General features: G+C 43.2%; 1 protein-coding gene and 1 long non-coding RNA gene across 4 annotated transcripts; both read left to right on the top strand.

Annotated features, from left to right (window-relative positions):
• The first annotated feature begins 145 nt into the window (after positions 1-145).
• On the top strand, positions 146-27551 carry LOC149331971 (medium-chain acyl-CoA ligase ACSF2, mitochondrial-like). Its single transcript, XM_089556959.1, has 16 exons — positions 146-438; positions 3040-3220; positions 4164-4292; positions 5155-5208; positions 7478-7596; positions 8871-8918; positions 9489-9594; positions 13771-13863; positions 15008-15156; positions 16549-16640; positions 18874-18947; positions 19917-20024; positions 21821-21972; positions 23482-23623; positions 24950-25060; positions 27340-27551. Exons 1-16 carry the CDS (start codon positions 359-361, stop codon positions 27463-27465), a joined length of 1764 nt encoding a protein of 587 aa, XP_089413085.1. The 5' UTR covers positions 146-358; the 3' UTR covers positions 27466-27551.
• On the top strand, positions 10797-13068 carry LOC149331972 (uncharacterized). 3 transcript variants are annotated; one of them, XR_016285128.1, is made up of 4 exons: positions 10797-11143; positions 11583-11770; positions 11883-12033; positions 12172-12679. It is a non-coding gene; the product is annotated as an uncharacterized LOC149331972 (long non-coding RNA). The 3 variants fall into 3 exon arrangements; XR_016285127.1 differs by having other exon boundaries at positions 10804-11143; positions 11623-11770; XR_016285126.1 differs by lacking the exon at positions 10797-11143 and adding an exon at positions 12707-13068 and having other exon boundaries at positions 11153-11770; positions 12172-12336.
• Positions 27552-27628: the final 77 nt, after the last annotated feature.

Below are 27628 nucleotides of genomic sequence, written 5' to 3'. Positions count from 1 at the left end.
ACGTGCACAGACAGCACATGACCGTGTTTGCAACTCGCCTCCATCGAAATGCTGCCAGATTACGGCTATTTACATTGCAGATCTTGGAGGCCAAGCCATGCCACGCGCGCCAGCCAGCCGGCTCTGCAGCGCGCGCACGTGACAAACGCGTCGTCGCGCCGTCGCGCCACGCCTCTCGCCCGCGCGTTGACAAAAAAAGCAAATCATATGAGCTGCTGTATCGGTGGCGCGGTCTTTCACAGCCGCGTGCAACACTCTGACTCGCTTGTGGACAGTGGCGACGGAGCGAGTGGTCGGCAAAGAACTACAAGTCGGACAGTTGTTTCGGCGTTGTGCTGTGTATAGTGCGGTCGCCGCTATGGTCGTACAACTTGCGGCAGCTCGATGCCTTGCGCTCCGCGCCCGGATTGTCGCCGGACACTGCCGATTGCTGAGCAGGTAATCGCATGACAGCGGTTTGATCCGCTGCAGGTTTATCCCTTCCTTCGCTTTGTGTCACGATGTATGCAGATAAGTCGTTTTTCGCCTATCGCTGTGCCTTTATTCCGGGCGGGGCGCAGCGGTTACGTAATCAGAGAGAAAGCGAAAGGATGGAGGGAAGCGCAGCAGCCTAAGCCGCCGCTACACAAAGCATGCAGTGTCGCAGTTTGGCAAGCATGCATATATGTAGGAATTAACTATTCTGTTTCTGATAGAACAGCAACAGACCTCGCCCAGATTAAAATATCCAACTAGCATTCGAAGTGGTGTTAACCGGAACCAGTTAATTGGAACCAGTTGGAGCACTCCGAAACTTTACGAAGCGAGTCGTAGAATAGAGGGAGGAGCTCCTGTGTAGCTGTGGCAATTTGTAGTTTTGACAGAAGTTGTCAGCGCCAGACTTGCGCAGAGGAAATTAATTAGAAAGTAAAACGTGCACTCAACGTGAGATCCATTTTTAAGCATGAAATGCTTTTAGCCCCCGTTGTCGGCAGTGTGGTGACGTCACGCCGAGATCTAGAGCCATCATCCGGGCACTGAAATCCACTCATCCGGGAATTCCCGTCATCCGGGCACTGAAATCCACTCATCCGGGCACTGAAATCCACTCATCCGGGCACTGAAATCCACTCATCCGGGCACTGAAATCCACTCATCCGGGCTCTGAAACGAGAACATCCGGGCACCGTACGAGACTTAACGAGATTTCACGAGACTCTCTAAGCCCTCCTACGCGACCGGCATGCAAGCACCGGTTGGTCTCCAAACGAGACAAAAAATAACTGCTGCCAGTGCCTTCTCAATGTTTATCAAGATATCAGTGCAGCTGTGGGTTTGATAATGCACGGAATTATAATTTCCGATTTCTAATAAGGCGTGCAAAAAGCACATAAATGCCACGTTACACTTCGTTGTCATACGTGATCCGGGGGAGAAGCGCTGCGTTCAAAGGGCAAGGCATCGCGCCGAACGGGTGGTGGCGTTCCTCCCTTCCTTTACGGTGCGGTTCGGGTGTCCACCGAGATGGCAGAGAATTACTGCGCCATTTCCTTTCCTCAAAAAACCTTTCGTTCAAATGGCAAGGCATCGCGCTGAACGGGTGGTGGCGTTCCTCCCTTCCTGTACGGTGCGGTTCGGGTGTCCACCGAGATGACATTAGGCCCGTAAACATTTCATGCTTACTCTACTCTCGTTTACGGGAGAGGCAGAGATTTTTAGCATTACAACAACAGTTGTGCAATATTTTCTGGCTGAAAAACTGGCGGATGGTGAACTAACTATGATTCCTGTGAAGAGTTGAAGAGAAAATTTCAGGTGAACAGTTGAATTGTCTGGGCAGTGACTGAAGTTTAACTGCTTCATTAATTACAACTGATTGTAACTCCATGGAAATGTCTGCAGATGCCGATATCGAACGAAAGGAAACAATAAGAGAGCTAAATTGTGTCCCAAAGGATGCTTTTAGTTTGCATTATGGGAATTAGGGAATGCAGCAGCATTGCAGTGATAAACATATGCATAAAAAAACTCACTGCCGTACGAGAAGTAGTGGCTGCAGTGTTTGGCGCATTCGAGCACGTCTGTTAGCATGCGACTGTAAGCTGTGTACTACGTGGAAAGCGCAGTATCCCTTTTTGTAAAGTACACCAGCCTCTTGTTGGTTTGTTTAGCTCAAAGGAAAAGTTACTACATATGAACCCCCCATAAACATATCAATTTTAGATGAGTTTCATAAGAAGAGCTGCGTTAATTGAGACCCTGCAGAGCATAGTACATTTCTTTGATGACTGGCCTAAATGGTGGAGAAGGATTTTTGTGTGCACACCTTTTGTATTGTGTCTACTCATGTGCACTTGGCTGGTTTTCTGTAACGTATATATTCAGGTAATGCAATGTGGACACAAAAATTTAACGCTACTTTCTCTGTTTTTACTGCACAGGTCATTTAGTTGCTCACTTGCGATTTTATCACTGTGCACCTGCCATCATATGCACACGTTACAGTCATGTCCTGAACTCTTCATTTCTCTCTCTCTCTCTGTTTCTCGTTTACATGGAGCCAAGGTCAAAAGGGTTGAGGCCACACAATTTGCTTTACAGTCATATATAGTGAAGTACTTTTGGCATCCTTAATCAAAGTTACTGAAGTAGCATTGCCCTTAATGGCCAGAACGTCTTGAAAGGTTATATTAAATACTTAAGCATTTCTAATTGATGGAATGCTCGCCATTAGGTAATAATTGTGCATGCATGTCTGCTACGTTCTGCTGTTAGGGTCAGTAAATTTTTACACGCATTGCATACATCAAAACATCCATGCATGCTCACAGGATACTTAGTGGTGCCCATGAGGCCTGAAGAAGGGTTTAGCTGCATTTGATCAAAAAAGCTGATATTTTCAAAAGCACAAGATTAAAAGTCATATTGAACCTCTGGTTCAGGCAAGCTAGCTGATTCACAACTATCATGCCTTCATGAGGGTGATAAACACATCTAATATTAATGCGAGTCATGTAAAATAGGGAACAGAATTGAGTGTTTCTTTTCATAAATACGCAGTCAGCCTGCTGCCCACAAGAAGCTGCAGTCCAGCTTCTGGCTTGAACCATGCACCAAGCCGCTGTCCGAAGATACTCTGGGCACATGCATCGATGTGGCTGCCCAAAAGTGGGGAGACCGTCACGGCTGGGCCTTTGTCCAGGAGGAGAAACTGTGCAGCTATGCCGACTACAAGAACCAGGCAGGCAGCCTTCCTTATTAACTGTTTCACTTTTTCATTGATGTCGGCACACAGTGCATGTGTGCCACAGAGGAGAAGTCTGTGGCAACAAAGAGCTGTGTGACACTCATCCTTATGAACTCTTTCACTTGATCTCGGCACATAATGCATAATACATTTGCATAACACAATAGTATGTGGCATCAAAAAGCTTTGTGCCGATCATGTATTTGCACATACTTGTGTTCCTTTCATTCTGTCGCTATCGTTTGGGTCTCTTCTTGAGTTGAGATAGTTGGCAGTTAATATGTGTGTACTGAAAATAGGACGTACCTGTTGGCTGTCTTTTTCTTTTTGTTTTTTCAAGAGAAGAGGTGAGCATGCTCACCATGTGTAATCAAAAAAAAGGAAATCAGAAAGAGAGATGCGATACTGTATGTACGATTGGCTGACAGTTGTTGAGAATGCTAGGATTGCTTCTACATTTTCCTGCATATGCTTGCTATGCTAAGAGCATGATTGGCTAATTCAAAAAGAATTATTGCTGACAAAGTAATATTGAGCAAGCATCTTAGTAGTTTTAACACCTTATGATTGTTCACTCTATATGGAGCAGAAAAATAAAAATAAAAATGTTCTAGTTTACTTTCTTCTCTTGTGAGCTTCTGCTGGGTGCATTTGAAAAGGCACAGAAGACAAAAAGTTCAAGGGGCGGTCACATAATGTGGCACGAGCTTCACTGTCAGGCTAGGACAAGAGGATGTGTTTGAGAGTTCACTTGTGGGTTAATATAAATGTAACGATGGTTGTTAAATCAGTCATATGTGACCTATTTATTGGTCCCATGCTGTGGACAGTTTTCCTCACTATTGCACGCAACTAGCTATGAAATTTGCATGGTAAGGGTAAATATTTCTTGGGTGATTGTGCAAGAGCGCATTTGGCTGCCAATTTCTAACCGCAGGTGGACCAGTTGTCTCGAGGCCTACTGTGCGCTGGTTTCAGCAAGGGTGACCCCCTGATGATCTGGTCTCCGAGCACGTTCAACTGGATACTCATGGCCGGTGCTGCTGCCAAAACTGGGGTTCTCTCGGTATGTGCCTTGTGAATGTAAATAGCATAGCTTTAGGCCTTCACAGGGTACACCCTAGAACTGAGCGGGGCACTTTGTGTAAGGAAAAATTAAAAACGGGTCAAGCCTTACCCTAATCTGGTTCTGACTTAATCATATCCCTGGCCTGGCTTCTGTGCTTTCACTTCCATGGCAACAAGGTGTGGGGCTCATGTGAATGATGCCCCATTTCATTACCATGCAGCAAAGATCTGTTTCCTTATTAAGGTGTTGGCCCTAGATTAAAGTTTCTTCTTTGTTGAAACCAAGTTCTTGTGCATCTAGGACTTCTTGTGGATCGAATTCTGTGTGGCTGGGCACTTGTGTGTGTGTCTTTAATGTTTTTTAGATTGGTTTATCTTGATTGGTGCCAAGGTACGAAGTTTTGTACATCCTCAGGTGGTTGAAAATAATGTGGGGCTCTCCACTGCTGCGTCTCTCATAGTCGTAGCCCATGTGCCTCTTTGGGACGTTAAGCCCCGCACACCATACCACAACAAGCTTTGAACGTATAGTTATGGCAGCCCACTACATTGCTTTCAGGTAATATCCCAGAAAAGAAAGGAAAAAAATAGAAGGCTTATTTTTATGACTATTTGCATGAGCATACAATTTCCTAAAAGAACGGGACTTCTCTCAAGAGCTTGCATTCCATGAAATTCTGTTTTTTTTGAGAGGTGGTCAAATTCACCTTTCATGTGTTTCTTCTTTCAGCAATTAACATTTTAGTTGTGTTTACTCAACTTAGTGTGTGTTATACTAAATCTCAAAAAGTACACTTGGAAAAACGACTGTTTACTGGTGCAATTGTTTTTCACCAGTTTGTTTTTGCCTTCCCTTGCAGGCAAGTACTCACTTCGGCTTGACACCACCTGAATTTGATAAGTGCCTTTCAGCTGTGAGTACAGCACATATGACTACTTGTATAGTGTTTGTTCTTGAACCAAACTTGCATTCAAAGTGAATGACTGGTTTTGTGATGTGCTTAAACTGTCACTAAAGATTTATTGTCTATGCTTAGTATAGACTGTTACTCCGAATGAAACTTCTATTTGGGATGAGTGAACTCTTTGACACACACTCAGTGTATGTCAGTCTTCGAGTCGTCGATGCCTGGAAAGGTTTGGTTTGCACTGAATAAACAAGATTAATGCTACTGTGCATCAAGCATGGCTTAGCATCAATAATGACACTGTTGACCTCTGATTTTACCCTAATTACACTGTGGCAGCAGTTTTAAATTGCAGATTACATATCCCAAGCTAATAATCGTAAGCAAGAGTCATGGACTGAATTAGTACAGTGTAGAGACGCTCAATGTCATCTTGTTTCCTCTATTACGTTGCTGTCACTAGTTTTCAGTCTTGTGACAGCATGCTTATTCACCAGTGCCTTTTATTACCTATAACTAATTAATTTATGTATTTATCATCTGTCATTTATTACCTCTTATTACTCGCTGCCAGTAGCTGCTGCTGCCCCATCAGATAAAGCATGCACACGGAACTGTAACTGAACTGTTTGAGCTACGAGTGCTCAACCTTTTTTATGAAGTAGCTCGTACAAATACGCACAGTGCGGGCAGCGCTGTTAAATAGACAGAAGCCAAGTACAAGCTGTGAATGTACAGCAGTTGTCGTGGAATGACTAGTGGCAGCTGCTCACTTGAGTGATGAGGAAATGTTGCAACTGTTTCGATCTCTGCACAGCTGTCAGAGAAAAGAGCACTTGTATGCCATGAACTGGGCAGCTTCACTTTGTTGATTTACCAGTGGGGAATGTGGAAGACTGTGTCGAATGTGCGGAATAAAAGTAAAATGACATTTATGTGGGAAGCTGCCTCCTAGTTTTATGTTTGTGTTTTATGTTTGCTGCATCTGTGACAGATGGTGATTGTGTGTACATTGTTTATGTAGGTTCGTGATGTAAACCTACAAGTTTTCACTTCCAAAGTGTGCAGTGTACAAGCATGGTGTCTTGATGCTGAGGTCTGTTGGTCGTGCTGAAGAGAGAAGCATGGAAAAGCTTGCTTTATAGTCTTAATTCTAATTTTATTTTAGATGTAGAGGATTCTCAGTGAAATAAGAACTTCTAAAAAGTATGTGGAACTAATTGGAATCTGATTAGTACTAGTATAGATTGGTTTACAATTTGTCCCCATTGCATAGATCAACTTCATCTATCAATTAGATAGATGAAAAAACAAAACCTTAGTTCAATAAACACACTGGAACATTGCAACAATTCACTTTGCCTCGCATGAGGAGCCCTTACGTGAAACAAAATTCATGGGTGAGCATGAGCCAGTCCTTGCAGTACATATGCCTTGGGCATATGTACTGAGCTAGCATGTAAAGAAAGGATTCATTATTTAATTTATTCGAAAAACTATCAAGAATGAAAAGCAAGCACTGGCTGGCATTTAGTTTAGCCCTTTGTGGCACTGCGTCTACAATTACGCATGTGACTTTTCAAGCTTCCAGAGCTGTTCTTATGAAGTTGATGGTGCCGGTTACATTTGAAATGCCTGCTAGGCAGAATGGTAGGGCCATTTTTATCTAGAAAAAAAGATTGCTTTTCAAGAACAAAGAAGAGAGATGGAAATCTTGAAGTTCTACGGTGCCTTGGAAATGGTGTCTAGTGCTGCAACTTTCTTCTCCTCTTGCACAATGAAATTTTTTTTTAAAGGACTCTGTAGCTGTGTTTTCGTTGCACAAACAGCTTCGGGTGATAAAAAAAGTTAATTGGGCATAAATATGTGTGCGTTTTTAAAAAAAATAATGCTGTGGTTCTGTGAGTGTAGAAGTGTGCGGCAGGTATGAATTCTTAGTTTTTGAACCATTCTTGGTATTTTTTTTTAAAACGGGGTTCCAGATATGCACACATAAATTTTTAGAATTTTCTCGATAGTAGGACGTAACGCTGGTCTGAAAGGGTTAATTTTCAAAAATCACTTGCTGGTCTACTAAGGATGTTTGTGTGACCCACATATGAGGAAAACTGTTTTGTAAGATCGATCATAGTATGCTTCTCAGCTTGTGAGATAAAGCCCAGCATGACCCTAATCAATGTTATGTTATATGTATTGTTATTGCATGATAGAATGAGTGATTCTGAACCTTCACCTACCCTCTCCGCCACCTTCTGAGCAGTTTGCTTTTTGGCAGGTGGACTTCAAAGGCATTTACATTCCGCGACCATTCAAGAGTTTCAACTACTATGAAATGCTCTGTTCCCTCATTCCTGAACTCAGAGACTGCCAGCCAGGAAAGTTAAGTTCCAAAAAGTGAGGATTCTTTTGTTGTTGTTTTCACTCAAGGGTGGACTCCACCTGGCATTGATTTTTTCTTACTTACCTATTTTTCGGGAATGATTTGATACACAATTTTTTTTTGTTTCGACCTGGCAAAGCATTGGACTGGCACGAAACATTCTGAGGCAAATGTCGAGAGAGGTTTAACATGGGCTTTTTAGACAGTTGAACTTTAATGGAAAAGCAAGACTGCTAATGTGTTGGTTCGGTATTGCAAGCTGAAGCTGGAAAAAAAAAGTTAGCATCAAGTTTTCTGCATTTGTGCCCCCTTTGCATCATGTTTTGCCTTCAAGTAGAAACATGTACATCGTCAAACCAACAGAGAAGCAAAAGTGAATTAAATATAATGTACATTTCAGTATAACTGAACTTTGTATTGCCCCGCCGCGGTGGCTCAGTGGTTACGGTGCTCGGCTGCTGGCCCGAAAGACGCGGGTTCGATCCCGGCCGCTGTGGCTGAATTTCTTGAAGGCGAAATTCTAGAGGCCCGTGTGCTGTGCGATGTCAGTGCACGTTAAAGAACCCCAGGTGGTCGAAATTTCTGGAGCCCTTCACTACGGCGTCTCTCATAGCCTCAGTCGCTTTGGGACGTTAAACCCCAATAAACCAAACCAAATCGAACTTTGTATTGGAAGTTAAAATTTCTATGTTGAATATTCTAAAGGGGTAGTGCTGCTGTGAAGATACTGACCTGATATTGCATCCACCACCTGAGCCTTATGCATTTAATGTTCTTCTATTGCCACTGTGACTGTAGTGCTTAATTAAGAATGGCCTTTTCAGTTAAAAATTGATGGCTGAGACGCGTAATTTTATGCATTGTGCATTAATTTTTGAAACTTGGAGGTAAATATCTGTGGGCCTTCCTTAATGCAATTCGCAATATCCCTTGAACTGATGTGCGGCAGCAGACATTTCCTTTGCGAAGAAACGTGCATTTCTTGCAAGAAAAAGAGAAAAAGAAAAGAAAAATCTGATAAAGTTACTTGAATATCACATTTGTATTTCGTAGTATTTTCAAGTGAAAGAATGCATGTGAATAAAAGCTGAGGTTTCACCATGACTGAATGCAGGGTTAGTAATGTTGCTCAAAACAAAAGCAAAGGCCTGTGTTCTTAGCAAACATTTTCACACATTATTTCAGCACATTGAAGACTCTAAGATACAGCCACTTTATAAAGCAGGGAAGTGCGTGCCCGGCAGATGGCTCCATGTTTCTTTTTTGCTTTCAATGATTCTTGTTTCAGATACCCATCTCTCAGGACAGTCATCATTGACAGTGACCAACAAATGCCGTGAGTGCATGATTTCTGTATTTTGTGAGCAAATTCATTAATAATACCTTCTTTGTGCATGCAGTCATGTGCTGGACATCGTTCCAGCAAGTTCTTGTCATGATAGTCATGACAAGAAAAGTTAAGGTTATGTGTCCTGCAAAGTGCACACTCATTCACTTTCATATCTTTTAACTTGCATTACGTGGTTTGAGGAATATGTTCAAGGCTCACTTGAATGTGAATTCTTTTTGTAATTAAAGTATGACTACTCTGGTTGTGTCAGTTAGTATCTTGGCACTTCTGGGGGTTGCAAATTTTAAAGGAGTCAGCTATCCCCATTGGGCCCTATGCAGTAAGTTTGTTGCTTATTCACATGTTGAGGTATACGACTGTTCGCACTTCAAGTATGTGCTAGTTTCAAAGTTTTTAATGTTTTATACCTTCTGACAGCTGCATTTGCTATATACATATTCTTAAAAGTTTAATTTGAAGGCTTGAAGTGAGGGTGTATTTTTGGGATGAGGGAATGGAGTAATTTAATTAGTTTGGACATGGAGTAACTGCTTATCGTGTGCCCCAATGCCGCAGTGGCTGCGTTTCCCTGCAAGAACTCATGCGGGGCGGAGAAGCCGACCTGCAGGCAGCACAGGAAACCGTGACTGCGGGCGATCCATTCACTATAGTGTTCACCTCCGTGAGTGCCTGCCCTGGACGCATGCCTTTCGGTTGGTGCTAACAGCGACAGTGTAACATTGAGAACTAAGAAATTTGTGGAGTGATTCTTTGCCAGAATGTTGCTGTGAATGTTTGCAGCCAGTATTCGGTGTTTCAGTCAGGCATATATATGTGAGATTATTTGGTGGTGTGTAGATGGTTTTAATGCTACCCTATGCATCAATGGCTATGGCTTTTAATATGTACACTTAAATGGGTGAAATAAATGATGTCGAGCCACGGCGAATAGCAGAAAAAGTGCAATAAGTGGTAATGAGGTTACTGTGAAGCAGGCATTGTGAAACTAGGTATTGTAAAATTGAAAGAGCTAGCGTTTAAGACTGGAAACATCATATTTTCTGACAGCAGGGACAAAAAAAAGGTCCCTGTAAGAAATATGGCATATGCTCATAAAAAAGTGGTGCCAACCCACGAAACACAAAACGTCTTACGAACGTCTCGGAACAGCTTCAAATGACTATAAACGTCTTGCGCTGTGTTCAAACGTCTCATAGATGTCGGCAAGAAGAAGTTTCCTCTGCGGCGTCTCTTAAACATCTGCAGTCAGACGTTTGCTGTGAAACTTCTGTGAAACATCTGTAGTCAGATGTTTTCTAGACTTGTTTCTAAAACGTGGAACTTGAGACCACGTCAAGGAGATGCGCCAGTAATCAGCAGAGTTGCCACCGTGGATTAAACATGCTGTAAATCACGGCACATAAATTAGATGGCCATCCTGCTTGACGTTTCGAAGAGCAGGCGCGCCGGTGCAAAGACCGCGCTCTTTGTATTCGAACACAGAAAGCGCGTTTTCTCCTGCGGAGCCCGAATCACGTTCCACATCGAGTGCAGCTAACCCGCCACTCGTAAGGCTGGATTTAGGTAACATATAATTGCCCTGAAAGCCGACGCGAGTGAAAAAATTTGCTTCATGTTGCGAACGCCTCTGTTACGCCTCGGCTAGCTGGCGGAAGCATGCGGATTGACAGGCGCAGCGCACGCTGCCTTCGCCGTCTTCCTGCCGCCTTCGCCGAGCTCGCTGAGCCTGCTCGCGCGGTTTATCGCGCAGATCACCCGCGCGCTATCTTTTCGTGGCGGCGTATCTTGGAGGCAATCTTTCTTGAGTCACGCCGCAGCTTGCTGCTTGGTGTCGCTCCGCACGGTGGCGATGCAGGATAGTTTGCCAAAATGGTTTTAGCCGTTTAAAGCAGAAAAAAATCTTAGTGGAAGCTGCAAGTGCTTAGTTTTACATGAAAGTATTAGATTCAATTTGTTTTTTGGTTCTTTGATGATTTGTTTATTTTTACGTTTAGAAATTTAGTACTTCATTTGGTCATTTGGCGTTGCAGAGGCTAGCGATAGCTACGCGCGCGAAGCGGATGCTGCGCACGTTGTAGTACGTTTCGCTGCGCACTTTTTTCCGCGCTTGTTGGCACTTCACGCCGCTGCAGTTTGCATTTTCCCCTTTTTCTGCGGTATCGTTTACTACCAGTGTTGCACTGAGATGTGAGCCTCGTTTTCAGCAAAAAGTGAGTAACCTTCCATTTCTCTTCTGTGGTGAAAGTGTCGGCTTTGCCGGCTAAGCCACTAACGCGCCTGATTGAACCTTTGGTTTACAAATCACAAAACAGTATCAGCCAGTGTTTTACATACCAAAGTGCAGCGTTGAATGTATTAAAACAGGGCATTTGCACGTATTTGAGCTTTTGTTAAGTGGATACAGCTAGGCTGCTATCGCATGCGAGTTGCTTTCTTTACCAAGGCGATGACAAGGTGAACGGTACTCTTGCCAAGGACTCTCATCTGGCCACCTGTGTGCTCCAATTCTCCTTGCAGTGATTGCCGTCAGTGAAACTCGCGTTAAAAAGGCTTTGGTTATCTTAACTGCGTCAAGCTTTTATTTCATTGCGATTGAGAGCCCCGGCACAAAGGTAGTTTACTCAGTGGTGCTGCTCTGTATGTGTGCAGGCTGTTCGACAGTGCAGTAAAGTACTACGGCTCTTTGCAGGCATGGCAGCTTTTATTTCTTGGAAAACCATTGCACCGTGCACAGCTGGCGTTGTCCCTACTTCACTGTGTACATTTCGTTTTGGGTACAGGCTGTTCAACAGTGGTTTTCAGAGGACCTCCTTGCCTGCTCAACTTCTCAAGTTTTGGTAAGCACGCTTTGCAACTCCTTCCTTTTCTTTAACTTCATGATTTCTTGTATAGGTCTAGGCTCTTTGCTAATGTTCATTCCACAAGCCCCATTATTTGTTTGTCCTTTAGAACTCCAACTGTTGGCCGGAGGAGCAAGGACCTGGTCTAGTTTCACGCAAATGAATAGCAGCACCTTGTACTTGGTTGTTCAGACGACTTGGCCTGGAGATTGTTTCAGTTCTGAGGTGGGAATCTGGACTAATGCTTCTTGTGCAGTGGTGTAAGTAATCTCTTGCAGTGGTGTAAGCAATCTCTTGCCCACTGTTTGAGTTTCATCGTACAGATTAGAAAGGGCTTCTTTGGCAATGCAGTGTTAGAAACCTTACACACACGCACTTTTATTTGTCTTATCTTTCAGATGTGCCCTGTGTGGCTGTCAAGTTAAGGTCCAAGATTTAACACATCTCTGGTGTATACTGAAGTGATGCAGGCATTACCAGGACAGCAGCATCTCTGCTATGTTTTCATGTGACGGTGCAAGATGTCAAACATCAACCACTTTTGATTCAGCCACATCTTGCAGGTAAGAGAAAGCCTGTTTGCAAGATGCAGCTTAGGAGGTTCTATGAGTACAGTGTGCATCACAGTAAGGCAGTGCACTTGCTATTGACTGCTTGGCTTTCAGTGTCCATGCACGCTGTTTGGATTTTGCTTGTGTTAAAGGCCTCCACAGTGATTGACTTCTTGAGTTTATGGTGAGCCGTAGCACTCTGCTGAAATGCCGCTTGCAGTGACATCATATGCATCTATGTTTTTAATTAGCTTATTTTATTGCCTGTGCTGTCACTCCTTGCCATTTCCTGGTCTTATTTGCTTCCGACTCCTCATTGGCCATTCTACATGCACCTGACTGGCTGTGCTTTTGGTTACTCTTATATTTTTCACTTCTGCAGGCTGCTGAACCGAGCTGGTTCTGACTTCCCCTTGTTACCGTCTAGTTGGCATCCTCCTTGCAAGAAAAGCGATTTTTGGAACACCTAGCGAGCTCTTCAGTGCCATCCAAATCACAGCAACTTGCTCATCAACGCATCCGTTGTGAACATGCCCGGGGCCGAATGATTTTTTGATTTAACAATTGGTTGCTGCTCGACACTTTCCCGCCATCCAAGTGCTTACCGTTGCAACGTCAGCCAAACCAGTGAAGCTACCTCCTCCGTGGCTTCTAACATTAATTTCCTGATCCTTTTCTTTTTTGTGTGGTTGTATATGCACTGGATTCAATAAAGAGTTACGCAGTGACTGAAAAGTGTGCTAGCATATGCATTTATGGCTCATTACTACAGCCATACATCCCTTTTAATGTGGGCTCATTGTTCGGGTCATTGAAAATCAGTTTTGAGTTCATTTTTGAGTGGTGTATACCAGAAAAATGAACTATAACATTTTTAAAGCTTTAGAGGGTTTAAAGGCAGCACTAAAATCAGTCTTGAAATGCGTAAAATAATACAGGCACCCATTCCGGAAAAAAAAGGAACGTCTAAAAAAATTCTAGAAAAGTTCTACCTCAGAAGTTTTCTAGCCGTATACAAGCGTAGCGTTAGCAGAGCTAATAGAGGGCTAATAAACGTCTAAGTCTAAAAAACTGCTTAGGTGAAACTTCTTCTAGATGTCAATCTTTTTTTTCCGAGACTTTTTTTAGACGTCTATTAGCGCTTTTTGTGTTTCGTGGGAAGTATAGTTTTATAGAAACAAACACACAAGTTTGCCACTGGAAAGTTGTGTTCAATACAGCAGGCATGCCCAGACTGAAAAGCTGTGAATGTTTGTAATCAGAAATTTATGATAAACTGGCAGTTCGCAGGGCTGTAGAGGATCACTAATTTGCTGTGTTCTAAAAAGAGGAGCTTTTTATTTTGGATTCAACTTCCACTTCCTCGCATTCTCATTTTGCTATGGTGATTGTGAAGAACTGCGCTGCCTCTGCTACTTTCTGGCCCTTTTGCCCTGACCTTTGCAGGGTACGACAGGTGCACCCAAAGCTGCTGTGTTGAGCCACGCCAACTTTGTCAACAATGTGCTCACCTACGACCAGAGGGCAAAGCTGACCCAGGTCTGTCGGTAGTTTGGTTTGGTTTTGTTACCACTGGGTCAGGCAGAACAGCTCGATGGAGTTGTGAGATGCCGTGAAAAATTTTTTAAATGTCGCACCTCAGAGAATAAACAAGTTGGGTTAGTTGATGGTAACTAGCACGAATTAAACAGTGGACAGAGGCAGAGAAACAGACGGACACACACTAGTCCCGTCTGTTTCTCTGCCTCTGTCCGCTTATTTATTCGTGCTAGTTAACATATCGCAGCCAGTTTACCTCAGAGAAGAATTAGCTGGAGAAAATGAAACTGCCATATTTGCTTTCAAAAAGGCTGACTAAACTTTATAAGTGTACAATTAGAATTACCATGCACCAGCGTCTCTCTATACACAAATGCCATTTATTTTCATAGTATATTCTATCCTGATTTATGATGTACTTATCGAGTGGAACTCACAGAACTAGTGGCTGTCTGTTGACAACGATTTTTCTCCACTCCCTCGTCTGCATTATTCGTAGTTAGCTTTGGCGTAATACACAAGGTTTGGCCTTGTTTCGGTGTGAGTTTTCAGGGATGGTGTTTTTGAGCATAAATTTGCACACACACGAAAACTATGTTTGTGACTTCTGGACCAATCGAAACGTCAAATTACATGCTGTAGTTCTGAGTCAGAAATTTGTGGCACAGTCATCAGTTACCTTTTTACACGGACATAACAGTAATGACACAATGTGCAAATTTATGGGCAGTGATCAGGCACTCCTTTATCTCAGCAACTAGAAAGGTAGCGAGTGTCATGAAATATCAGATATCGCTTCATTACTGACAAAGCACTTTGCAAGAGTGCCATTGAACAGAACCCGAAGTATGACTCCAATCTTAAAGTGAACTTGAGTGGAAAACTTCCCTCTCTTCTTGTAACTGCTACTTTTTCCTGCAGTCGTCTGTAACACTGGCAGTATTGCTGTATACTAATGCATGCAAGTTGTCTTTTATTCTCGGAAGCCTGAGAGCTAGCTACGTTTCACCTAGATTGTTGCATTGTGACACAGTCTTATCTGTGTGTTTCAGAGTACAGTCTTATTATGAGCATTGATCACTGTGATCAATATCAGTTGATAGGATCGATTTTGTCTGTTCTATGGGGGCCGTTGCCGGTGCAGGAGACAGTGATGTGCAACCCTCTGCCTTTCTTCCACGTGTACGGCTTGAGCGTGGTGCTGGCGCGGTCACTCGTGCTGGGCGCCAAGGCTGTGGTGCCAGCGCCTGCCTATGATGCTGCTGCTGTCCTCAGGGCCATCCAGGAGCACAGGTTGGTCAGTGAGCGGATGTTCATCTGTTTGACAGAGTTGAGAGAAACCTACCCAATGGATATTGAAACTCCCTTGGATGTCCTGCGGATATTGAGGATGTCTGCAGGATGTCGAAGGGAGGTTCAGTGCCCATCGGGTAGCTTACAAGCTGGCAGGTTTACCATTCATCCAATTTGTTGGTTGGGCGCCGCCGCGGTGGCTCAGTGGCTATGGTGCTCGGCTGCTGACCCAAAAGACGCGGGTTCGATCCCGGCCGCGGCGGCTAGAATTTCTTTGGAGGAGAAATCCTAGAGGCCCGTGTACTGTGCGATGTCAGTGCACGTTAAAGAACCCCAGGTGGTCGAAATTTCCGGAGCCCTCCACTACGGCGTCTCTCATAGCCTTAGTCGCTTTGGGACGTTAAACCCCACAAAACCACAAACCACAATTTGTTGGTTGGCACATCTGATAAATTACTTGTCTTCTCAGTTGACCACTTGGTTAAAAAACCAGGTTTAACGGAGGAGAATCCAGAGGCAGTAAAAGATAAAGAGGAGACATTCCTAAACAACCTGAATAATTGAAATGATGGAAGGTATACCAATTACATTGATCGTTGTAGCCTTTGACACGGCCTTGTGGCGCTAACAGCATAAAGTTTAATTATCCAACAAAACTGCCGTTGCTACTGGCTTGGTTGCCCAAGGTTGTTGCACGTTGTGACAAGTTCGTGCGTAGACAAAGCAATAGAGAAAGAGGAGTACACTTGAAGCTAGTCATAAATGTAATTATTACCACAGCTCCCAAAGGCAGTCTACTTGGCAAGCAAGAGGACCATGCAGAAAACAAATATGTAGCAAGCTGAATACTGGTGCACATATTATCAAGATTTTTCTGAGGTTTTTGTGTGCAGGGTGGAAGTTGGGAGAGAATATTACACTTCTCTTTACTTTGCCTTCTTTTGTAGCTGCAATTTTTGTTTTTATTCAAAAGATTGGCTTTCTAGTGAACTTTTGTAGTTTCAACATATTTCTGAAAATTGCACAAAAATTATTGATTGGCATTTTCAATAAATTCTTAGATACAGTGCGTGTAAAGAGGTTCCACATCTAGATACCATCTTTGGAACAATAATTTGTCATTGAAATCTGAAGCATGCCAGGAAAGTGTGTTTCTTCTGTAACAGTTGTTAATCAAGTGGTACCTACTACATGTTCATATGGCCATATGAACTGTCAGTAGTAGCAAGTTTTCTCATGTGCAGTTTTTGCTTGTATCAATGTTATCCAGTTATTCGACACATAATTTCTTGCTGTCTTTTCATTTTTTTTTTAGGTATTGGCCCTTTCTAACTTTTGTCTCTTGAAATCTTCTCTACGGGCAGTGTGATAATATTGTGTTGCATCTTTCAGGTGCACTGAGCTTTGTGGTTCTCCAACCATGTTTCTGGACATTATCAATTCTCCGCTGAGGAAGCAGTACGACACTTCTTCACTTCAACACGGTGAGCAAAGTCGGAACAAGACAATCGAGTGCTATGTTTTGCTTGGATGCAGACCTTTTCATGAAATCAGCAGGACCGGATGAAATACCAAATGATTTTCTAAAGCGTTACACAGAACAGATATCGGCATTTCTGACTAACCTTTTCCAGTTATCGCTAGATTCAGGTAAAATACCAGCACTATGGCGCACGGCACGTGTTGTCCCAGTTTACAAAAAAGGTGAACCGTTATCTGTCGCGAATTATCGACCAATCTCGATCACAAGTACGTGCTGTAAAATGCTGGAACACATTGTAGCATCATATATTCGGCAACACTTAGAAGGAAACAAGGTATTATCTGAATTCCAACATGGTGGCTTTCGAAAAGGGCTATCAACTGTCACACAACTGCTATCGACTGTGCATGAACTGGGATGTGTGTTAGACGGGAACGGTCAACTCGATGTGTTGTTCCTAGACTTCTCTAGAGCTTTTGACCTGGTTTCACATGCAAAACTATTGTTTAAACTGGAATGTATTGGTATTCCTCAAAATATTGTCCACTGGATCAAGGCCTACCTTAGTGATAGGAAACAATACGTCACCATTAGGAACTGTTCTTCTCAGATGTTAGGTGTTACTTCTGGTGTGCCTCAGGGAAGTGTCTTGGGTTCGCTCCTTTTTTTTAGTTTTCATCAATGACCTGTTAGATGTTATTCCTGCGCAGGTTTCTGCCCGATTATTTGTCAACGACTGTGCTGTGTTTAAAGAAATTACATGCACAAAGGATCAAGAAATATTACAGGATACTTTAGAAGCTATTTCCCACTGGTGTACAAATTGGGGTATGCAGTTAAACACTGATAAAACGGTACTTTTAAGAGTAACAAGGAAAATATACCCGTGTTCCTTTACATATCAGCTTAACAACAATAATATCTTAGAGGTGGACTCATATAGATACTTAGGGGTTACGTTTACAAATAAATTAACTTGGTCAAAACACACATCAGAAACTTCTGCTGCTGCACTTAGCAAACTGTGGTTTCTTAAGCGAAAACTTGGGAATGCTCCTGTCAGTACTAAGCGTCTTGCCTATAACAACTGCGTAAGAGCTAAACTTGAGTATGCGGCGGTTGTATGGGACCCCCATAATAAAAAAGATATCATGCAACTCGAGCATGTGCAAAGAAAAGCTGTGCGATTTATATTTGGTAAATATAGAAGACATGATTCACCATCTAGTACGCTTATGAAACAACACAACATTCACACCCTAGAATCCAGAAGGAAGGTTAGTCGCCTCATCTTGCTTCATCACTGCCTGCAAGGAAAAATAAAAATGAAGTTGCCTAATTGCGTCAAAGCTCATTGTACGAGAAGAACCAGACATACGCAGGAACACTCAATGGCACCAATTTTCGCCCGCACAAACACATTTAAAAATAGTTACTTCCCTACAACTGTATCCGAATGGAATGCATTACCTTCTCATATTTTTCTGTCCAGCAATTTTGTAGCAGAGTTTTAACGTCATCTCTTTATTTCATGAGTTTTGTTTTTTTTGTGTTGTGATGCCTGTCTATATATATTCAATTCTGATTGATTGTCTGACTTATTTTTTTTTTTTTTCTCTCTGCATATGCTTGTCATTTCTTGTATTGCAAAATGTCTGAATGTGCCCCTCCTGCTAAGACCATGCATGGTCCGCAGTATTTCAAATAAATATAATAAAGCCTCTTTTGTATTGTTTCATGCAACTCATAAGAAAAGCTTGCTGTCTGAAAGCGCAGCAGTAATTTTCTGTGTCTTTTTTTTCTCTCGATTGGCATAAAACCAACAGTGATAGGTTTACACGACTTTAATTTTGATGCAGTAACATATTAAGCTGCTAACTAACTTAGCAAGTTTATTAGCATAGGTGTACTATATCTTGTAGTTTTAATGAAGCATCTAATAGGCAGAGATTCAGCTAGTTTATGTCAACTGGCAGCACAAACTCGGCCTATTATACTACCTTGTACCTCTCCTACTGGTTGTATTTTTAACGTAATGTTGTTCACAAGTTAGATTCCAGAATTCACGCGAATTTCTCTGGTTCCTTATTCAAACTGCCAGGATAGAGCCATGGCAGCAACAGCAGGTTTCTTCACACCTGTCAAAGCTAAATGCTTTGAGATTTTTTACTTCTGACTTGTGCTTTGCACCTTTTTCTGCATGCATACGTGTTCATGAACCTGAGCCATTGCAGGAGAATCTGGTGGAAATGTCGTTACCCCTGCGATTCGTAACCTGGTGAGGGAGAAACTCAACATTGGCATGAGGGTGAGCAAGCACGTGTTTGTATCAGTGTTCATACACCAGCCATGTTTTTCCAAGCCAAATGATGTTTGAAGCAGCACTTTCTGTGGGAATTAATGAAATTGCTTATGCTGGCTGACTTGTTGGATAAGGGAGTAATTACTCAATGGAATCCACCCAAGCGCAGCCATATGGCTACAAAGGAAAGCTAAACAGCTTTCTCAGAAACTTCGTAGTTAAAGAAAAATTCGTCCTGGTCCGGGGTTCGAACCCGGGACCACCGCTTCACCGGAGCAGTCGCGCTACCAATTGAGCTAACCGGGACGGCAAGCTTATGGTAGGGTGAGAGCGACTTGATCAATAGCTCGAAGTGGGACCAACTTGTTGGATAAACGGGATGGACAGCTTTTCAATGGGCATATGGCAGAAATGTCAGTAGTGACCCTGTGGTCACATTTCCTGAGTCTTTGGTTTATGTTATCAATGAGAGGCTATGCAATAAGATGTATTGTATCTGTATAATAATTGATGTCAGAGAACATTGATGTGGTGTCACGAATATAGTGTGCTCTCAAATTACTAGAATTGATGGAGACGGCATTAATTTGTGAAGGAGCGAGACAGAGACAGAGTTCTTGTTCATGTACGCTGTATTCCTTCTGCAAACTAATGTTGTCCCTGTCATTCTAGTAATTTATCACCTCTCTGCTTGAATGATGCTTTACCAACTGCAGCAAAGTCTTCAAAGTTATGGCACTCACGCTGTTTCAGTACTAAGCCTGAGTCTAATGCACACTTTTGCTGTGAGTTCAGCTTTTCTGCACATAGAAGTGTGTCAGAATCTGTCGAATATGCCAGGTCATGCTGGCCCTTTCGCATCCAACCTCCAACTGTTGTGAAGAGACAGGGGGTTGAATGCCCCTGCAGTCTTTCGAGCTGCAGTCTGATGCTCCGTTTTGATTCTGACGTTTTCATTTTGTGCTTTGTTAACAGGTGGGTTATGGCACCACGGAGCTGACCACAGCGGCGATGGTCACCAGCACCGATGACCCCATTGACAAGCAGCTGAACACTGTTGGGCGACCACTGCCACACCTGGAGGTGTGTTGTGTTGTATTGAGTTTAATGGCACATAGGCAGCTAAGGCCACCATGCGCCAAGCACAAGGTATAGGAAATGTTTTCACACCTGGAGGTGAGGAGGCTGTCAGTCCTCTTGATTTTCAGCCACGCACTATCGCAGGTTCTAGGGTGCGGCGAACAGTGAACTTCAGGCCTCACCCTCTTATCACAGCGGTGGCTGCATACGCAGGAGGTGCGGAGTTTAATCCCCAGTGCCAATGGGTATTGATTGGTTTACCAATGAATATGCAAGGTTTCTTTTACCCTGACGTTGTGCTCAAGTTCTCTTGGGTGAAATGCTTGAGAAAGTGGGACTTCGACTCCACCTTGTGTAGACAAAAAACATCTTGAGCAGTGATGCTCTTTGGCCAAGCTGACCTTGTGCATTTAATAACACCCGTAATGAACACATTTTCTTTTTTTTTGAAAATAGTACCAGAATGGTCATTTAGTACCCGTGCTGCTATCTGTCGCCAAACCAAAAAAATGCTTTAGATGAGCCTTACTTGCCTTAAAGAGGGCACAGAGTGCCAGAAAACACATGACAAGCTGGACTCGTCAGGAGCCAGAAATGACAGTGGCCTATGACAAGCCCGGCTCGTCCAAGTCTGCTGGGGGTTAAAATTCATGATGATGACCATCATCATTTTTCACCTTCTTGTGGTGTGAAGAAGTGGCAATCATGTTAAAAAATTAAGAATTGACATTAAAGAAATGAGGTTAAGAAATGTGCTGGGAAAGGGTGGTTGCAGCTTATGCAGGCTATGGATAATTAGAGATCACCGTAGGGGTCTTTGTTCTACAGTGGACGTAGCTTATAGACCTCTCCCTGGTGTAAACAGTGTGACGTCAAAAAGATATGGCCCGATGGGCAAAGCCGTACACTTTTGGTTCTGAACCGGTTTCGCTGATGTTGAGTGCTCCCCCACTGCCTTTGTTCCCCGATTTGAGATGCCTCGCAGCTTTCCTTCTCTGGTGAGAGCCTCCTCGATACAGCGCATGTTTTGCTCATTGGACCAAAAGCGCATGCGCTGATAAGATAGGCCGGGAGAGGTCTATTGATGAGGGGTAACAGTGGTTGCAGGGATACAAAACATTTGGCCATCTTGTGACCCTTGTTGTAGGTTATTGTACAGCTTTTGTCAGAAGTATAGAGCTTGAGGAATATGCTTCTGAACTATGTTATGTGGCGTATTATGTGCATCTGCAGCGTTTGAAACCAGTGAAGGGGAGGTGAACACTTGTCCTTGCCTCTCAGCAGTTAGGACTTCCATGGATGCTACTGGAGCCCCACTAGACTGCTTAGAAGCAAACCCCTTGGTCTCTTTACTTTTGACAAAGGCTGTACTGTACATGTGTACTGTCATGTTATGAGCATCGCTAGGATGAATGAATCCAAACCATCACGTTTTAGTGGGCAGCTCTTTTCTTAGTGCAGTTAGGAAGGCATTAAGAGCTGTGCAATAAAAGACATGCTTATAACCTAATGCTGTGTAGTTTGCTCTCAGTTGCTCCTCTTAGTAGTTTCGTTGCTAACAAAGCTATGCAGATGCCAGTCTGGAAAACTACGAATATGCAGCCTATTTCAGCAAACAAAATTTATTTCACATCACATTGCCGTGCACCCTCTCCAGAATCGTGATAAACTGTAATTCTTTTGGAGGAAGGTAAAAATTCTTAGTTCTTCAAAAAGGGAAATAAAGCAACCACTAAAGACGGTTGAGGTTGAAAACACACTGAATGACTACTTCAAGAAAACTTTGTGTTTTTGTACAGGTGAAGATTGTCGACCCTGCCACAGGCAGTGAGGTGCCAGTGAATTCGCCCGGTGAAGTCTGGGGTCGTGGTCCCAACGTCTTTCTGGGCTACTACAATAACGAGCAGAAGACCCGAGAGGCCATGACACCTGACGGGTTTTACAAGACAGGGTAATTATGCTGTGGAATATAATCTATTGTTGCTTCTCTAATGTCGATCCTTTGGGGTCCACATAAACATGTACATAGAACTCACAAAGTTCTTACTCTTTAATGGAGCACCCTTAATTTTTTTTGGCTGGATGACAAGGCAAGATGGAAACGTCCAAACTGATGTAAATCTGATGTATGAACTGATTAACGCCCACTCTCTGAATGAACAGTTTCTTTCACAAGGATTAAAGAAAAAAAAAAACAGGGCTACATTGCATTACCACAGTGTGTGTGGGTGAGCTACTGGAACAGACTGGTGTGGTATTTCTAGCAATTTTTTATTATGCATAAACGTAGCTGAGTATGCCATCTTAGTTCATTGCACTTTTTGTTGCTGTAATACTTCTGCCTACTCCCTTGAGCTTTTCAGCCCAATTGATCTTGAGGGACCCCAGTATGTTTGTGACTCAAAACTACTTCAGTATGCAATTTAAGAATTAATGTTGCTCTGGAACAAATGGTTGTTCCTGGTCTTTCTTATAAAGCCTGTTATGCTTTCTATCTATGTGATCATTTTGAGCAGAACAGAGAAGAAGGCAGTGGAATCAAAAAGGATCTGAGAAAAATTTCATGCACATACTGCGAGCAGTGTCAAAATGCTCACTTTCATGTGAACATATGTATAACTGGGTAATATCGACCTGGATGACCACCCGATATGGCATCCGTTCTGTAGGTTACCTGATGAGCTTAGTTTGAAGTGCAATCTGTTCACAAAGATGGAGACTACTTCGCAGTTTTACAGAGGCCCTCTCTTATATTCTTGCTAGAGAAGAGCTGTGCTAGACTGTGCTATGTGCCATGCTGCTGCCAGCCACTTCAGCTACAACAGGCATCTGAGTTGGATGTATCTCGAGTTTGTATTTACTTGATTGAGCATTGGTTGACACGAAACTCGTGGGACATTCCTTGAATTGCCCCCTTGACATGGCCTGTGGCATGCTTGACTGATGCTTGTCACAACTCAGCATCAGTTAGCTTGCTGCTGTAGCCAGTTGGACTACGTGTCTGAACTGTTTTGAAGCAAAAGCATTTCATTCTGTGTGCCTATCTTCAGCCACAAATTATTTGCTACTGCTGGAATTAGCAAACCCCTGAGCACGTGCTAAGTAGTGGTAGCATTACTGTGTATGGTCTATGGAGGTTTAACATCTCAAAGCAACTCAGGCTATGAGGACTATGAGGGACGCCATAGTGAAGGGCTCCAGAAATTTTGACCAGGAGGGGTTCTTTTAATACGTGCTGACATCGCACAGTACATGGGCCTCTAGAATTTCTCCTCCATCGAAATTCGACTGCCGCAGCCGGGATTGAATCGACATCTTTCGGGTGGGTCAGCAGCCGAGCGCAATAGCCAATCAGCCACCGTAGTGGCCTTGCAGCATTACTGTATTTTTGTCCATGTGCCTCTTGTTCAAACAATTGTTGTGCTGTTTTCTCTTATCCCTCGTTTTATGGACCCTGCAGTGATGTGGGAGTGATGGATGCAGACGGCTACGTGACCATAGTGAGCCGTCTCAAGGACGTGGTGAACCGTGGGGGTGAGAAGGTGTACCCCACTGAAGTGGAGGAGCTGCTCCATACTCACCCGGCAGTCCAGGAGTGCCATGTAAGCGAGCTTCCTCCAACATAACGCCTTGACTAACTCTCTCCAAACCACAAAGAGGGGTCTCTTGTTAGCTCCATTGGTGAGTATCTGTTCCACACAGAACATGATTTTGGAGTGGGCAGCATATTAACGAAATCGTTGTGAAAAAAAAAAGTGACTGAACAAATGACTCGCGGGAGTTACTCGCGGGAGTTATAGCAGATTGGGTAGCTGGGTCTAGTAGGGAGCCTAATATGGCCTTGGAGCCACTGTGCACATGCGGTACACTCATGACGGGTAGCTTGCCTACATTCACAATGGCATTACGGGGGCTAAAGCAGGCACTCTACCACAATTTGACTTCTGATCTGGTATAACCTGCTGTAACAGGTGTTTAAGTTCTCGTAAGTTGGTAATGTAAACTATACATGCATACATGCATCATCATCATTTAATGTACCATCATAATGCGCAGCACTGTTCATAGGTGTAAAAAAACAGTTGGGGCAAGTAAATGAGTGGCCTGAGGATCTAGTCCACTCAGAGCAGCCGCTACTTTCTGAAAATAATTATACTAGCAGTTGCCGATCCATGGGCACATTTTAGGTAGTTTTGTTCAGAATTAGCAGAGATATTGTCATGGCATCTGTTTGCCTAATAATGCTTCCAGAATGAAGCTTTCAGGAGAGGTGTAGCTAGGTAGTCCTCTAAGAGGCTGGAAGTATCAAGTTTTATGAAAAAATAACAGAATTTGTTTCCTAAAATAGCTCTTGTTTTATTGCACTTTTGTTGGTGAAAAATACGAATATATTTCTCTGCTGTCCCTAGCAATGATCAAAGCACTAATGTCGATTGAAGAAAGTAAACATAAGCATAGTGCTCACCACGAAAAGAATCACAGGCTTAAATTGATCAACTACTGATGATCCTGTGCACTGGGATGTGTAATCAAGTTTAAGATTTAAAATTGCATTCTACTCAGTGCAGCCTCCTGTTTTTATAAAACTCGAAGTATACCAGGTGTACTTGGGCCTCAAGTTCTGCAAAATTTTCAGAGGGCACACTGCACAATGAGCACAGTTTGCCCTATACTATCTGCTTATCACTGGTTTCATTGCAGTAAAGTACAGGGAGAAACAAAGTCAGCAGAATTTCGCCTTTATCTGTACTGCAAGTCATCTACTCATCTAACACGTATACTTGGCACAACTCACAGGGCATACATTCCAAGCAGGCGGTTAAGTTGGAAGTTTTAAGTGATTACTTCGACACTCTGGTTTTTGTCCATTAGTAAAAGGAAGAGAAAAATGACTGATTGTTTTGTTTTGTTTCCTCTCTGCTGGTCAGGTCATTGGTGTGCCAGATGAGCGGCTAGGTGAAGAAGTCTGTGCCTGGATTGTGCTCAGGGCTGATGCGAAGGTCAGCGATGAAGAGCTGAGGAAGCACTGCGAAGGCAAGGTACGTCCAGAGGGGATATTGTGGCTGCACTTTGATTAAAGGTGCACTGAAGAGGAATCTGAACTTGTCTTTTTGCCGCGGGAACTCGATCTACACGTTCCTAGCATTCTTAGAAACTGCGACTTATTGCCCTGTATGGCCGATTTCCCAAATTAAATCGAATTAACGGCCGGCTCCCGCCCTTTTTTTTGAATTCTGCCTCGTACGGTGGGCGGAGTCGACCAACGCGTGGAGTGCCTTTCACCCAGTCCCGTGGCGGCTTGCCGCTCTGCCATCGGCGGAGTAATACTTAGTATTCCGTAGTAGCAAATAGTCCGCGCGTATTTTTATTTCTGCGGGCTTATTTTGCGGCTATATTATCTGCGAATGAAACTATTTATTCATGAAAACCTAAAAAACAAAATAAAGCGAAATCAAAGCCTCCATGGAGCTGGCTGAAAGGAACTTCACGCGTTGGTCGACTCCGCCCATCGTACGAGGCAGAATTAAAAAAAAAGGGCGGGAGCCGGACGTTAATTCGATTTAATTAGGGAAATCGGCCATACAGGGCAATAAGTCGCAGTTTCTAAGAATGCTAGGAACGTGTAGATCGAGTTCCCGCGGCAAAAAGACAAGTTCAGAATCCTCTTCAGTGCACCTTTAAGTTAAGTGTTCAAGTTGACTGCGAGTTATCCCAGATGTAGTAAGGTTGAAAGTTGGGCGAATTGAATCTTATTCATGATGAAGTTAGCGCCAAAAACGAGGACCAAAGTAGGAGAGAAGACACAACACGAGTGCTATCCCAGAAAATGGAGCTAGCATTGGGTTCTACAGTTATTAAAAATGAAACTGTAGCATGTTCATATATCATGATATAGGGATTTATCAGCATGGTAACGTTCCATTAAAATTTATTTGCCCCACTTCTCCATCAACAGGGACCAATCTTGTTATCCCCTTTAGGCACTGCATGTATATTTGTGCATCCTAAGTTCTGCGAAATCCCGATATGATGGACACCCAAATGGCCTGTCAGGGAAGGGATAACGGAGGCAGTGAAAGAAGAAAGAGGGGCCGTAGTGGAGGTCTCCGGAATAATTTCGACCACCTGGGGATCTTTAAGGTGCACTGACATCGCACAGCACATGGGCGCCATTTGCATTTCGCCTCTATCGAAAACGCGGTCGCCGTGGCAGACGCCTCTAAAAAAGAAGCCCACCAGCCAATGGCCTTGACCGATTTTCATGACGTCATGGTTCATCCGATTGAGTGCTGGTTAACCCCGTTTCATCCTGTGATGTCAGGCTAGCAGGTCCGAAGGGATTAACCACAGCGGCATGGGAATCGGTCGACGCCATTGGCCAGAGGGTTTTCTTTGAGGGGCATGTGCCACTTTGTTCTTGCATTGTATCAGATCGTAGGAACGTTATTATAGCAAAATGCTGAAATTTGCAAAACCATTCGCAGATCCATTTCAATGCAGGCATGAGAAATGAACACAAAAAATTGGTTGTAAGACTGACGCTTCTGTGCTTTGCAGTACTTCTGGTACACGTGCAATTAGTGTGCTGCATTTTTTTTGTTCATTTTGCAAGGGTGAGTGTTTAAAAACGTTTAAGACATACTGATTTGTTAACATGACTAGTTCTTATAACAGAAATGAGTCAGAATAAGTATGACTGCGACCCTTGAAACCAGTATGAAGGCACCAAGGGGAGAAATAAGGTTTTGACGGAAACTGCATTATTAAGCGTCTGGGAGGATGGAAATTTCTTCTGTGAGATAAAATCTCAAAATTTTACCACTTTGCCTCCTTTGGACAATAATTTTCACCTGAAGGGGTTACGCTGCATGCAAGCTGACCTAGGTACCCAATTGAAGACACACTGGGGAGCGAGCTTTCAATGTTGGGAAGAGCTACTTGATTTGTAAGCACAAAGCATTCGTGCTGAAATGTACCTAGGCTGATTGGAACCGCGTTTCTAACTAAAGTTGCAGTGCCATTAGTTCAGTTCCCCTCTTTTGTTTTTGTAGCTTTGCTTTCTTGGAGAATAAAGGTGAAAGGGTTTAGACATATCGAAATCATGAAATTTTTGTGCTGAAGTGCACTGCCTGTAAGTGCACTTAAATTGTGTGCAGTATTAGGGAATTTTAAGTTGCACTTGCACTAAATCTGTGCCATAATAACAGTGTAACATGATTTTCAGGACATTGTCTTATTTCACTGACATGCAGCTTTTGTGATGGTAGCTACAGCATGCATGTGACTATGCTGCTTAAATTTTTTTTTGTTTTTGCAGCTCAGTCACTTCAAGATTCCCCGCTACTTTATCTATGATGCCAAAGTTCCCAAGACTCCAATTGGGAAGCCACAGAAGGCTCAGATGCGGCTGCTGGCAGCCGAAAAGCTTGGCCTTTTAAGATGAATTGACTTGTGTTTGTGATCTGTGCCTTACGTTCCTATTTCTTTACATGTACAGCATGCATTTAATAAATATATCGGAGACTTTCAGCAATGTGCAGTGTTTAAATGCTTTTGTGGCGTTGAGGTGTGAGGCTCAGAACAATCTTCAAGTCCACTATGCAACC

This window comes from Amblyomma mixtum, chromosome 8, assembly GCF_055824585.1.
Source record: "Amblyomma mixtum isolate Tamu chromosome 8, ASM5582458v1, whole genome shotgun sequence".
In the NCBI taxonomy this organism is placed as follows: domain Eukaryota; kingdom Metazoa; phylum Arthropoda; class Arachnida; order Ixodida; family Ixodidae; genus Amblyomma; species Amblyomma mixtum.
Note: the sequence above shows the minus strand (reverse complement) of the source record. Positions and strands in the feature narration are given on the sequence as shown.

What these genes read in the sequence shown, in the direction of transcription:
- LOC149331971 (XM_089556959.1), top strand. Translation starts at nt 359, where the DNA reads ATGGTCGTACAACTTGCGGCAGCTCGATGCCTTGCGCTCCGCGCCCGG. An exon ending in CACTGCCGATTGCTGAGCAG is followed by an intron (nt 439 to 3,039) that starts GTAATCGCATGA and finishes ATAAATACGCAG; the next exon opens with TCAGCCTGCTGCCCACAAGA. An exon ending in CCAAAACTGGGGTTCTCTCG is followed by an intron (nt 4,293 to 5,154) that starts GTATGTGCCTTG and finishes CTTCCCTTGCAG; the next exon opens with GCAAGTACTCACTTCGGCTT.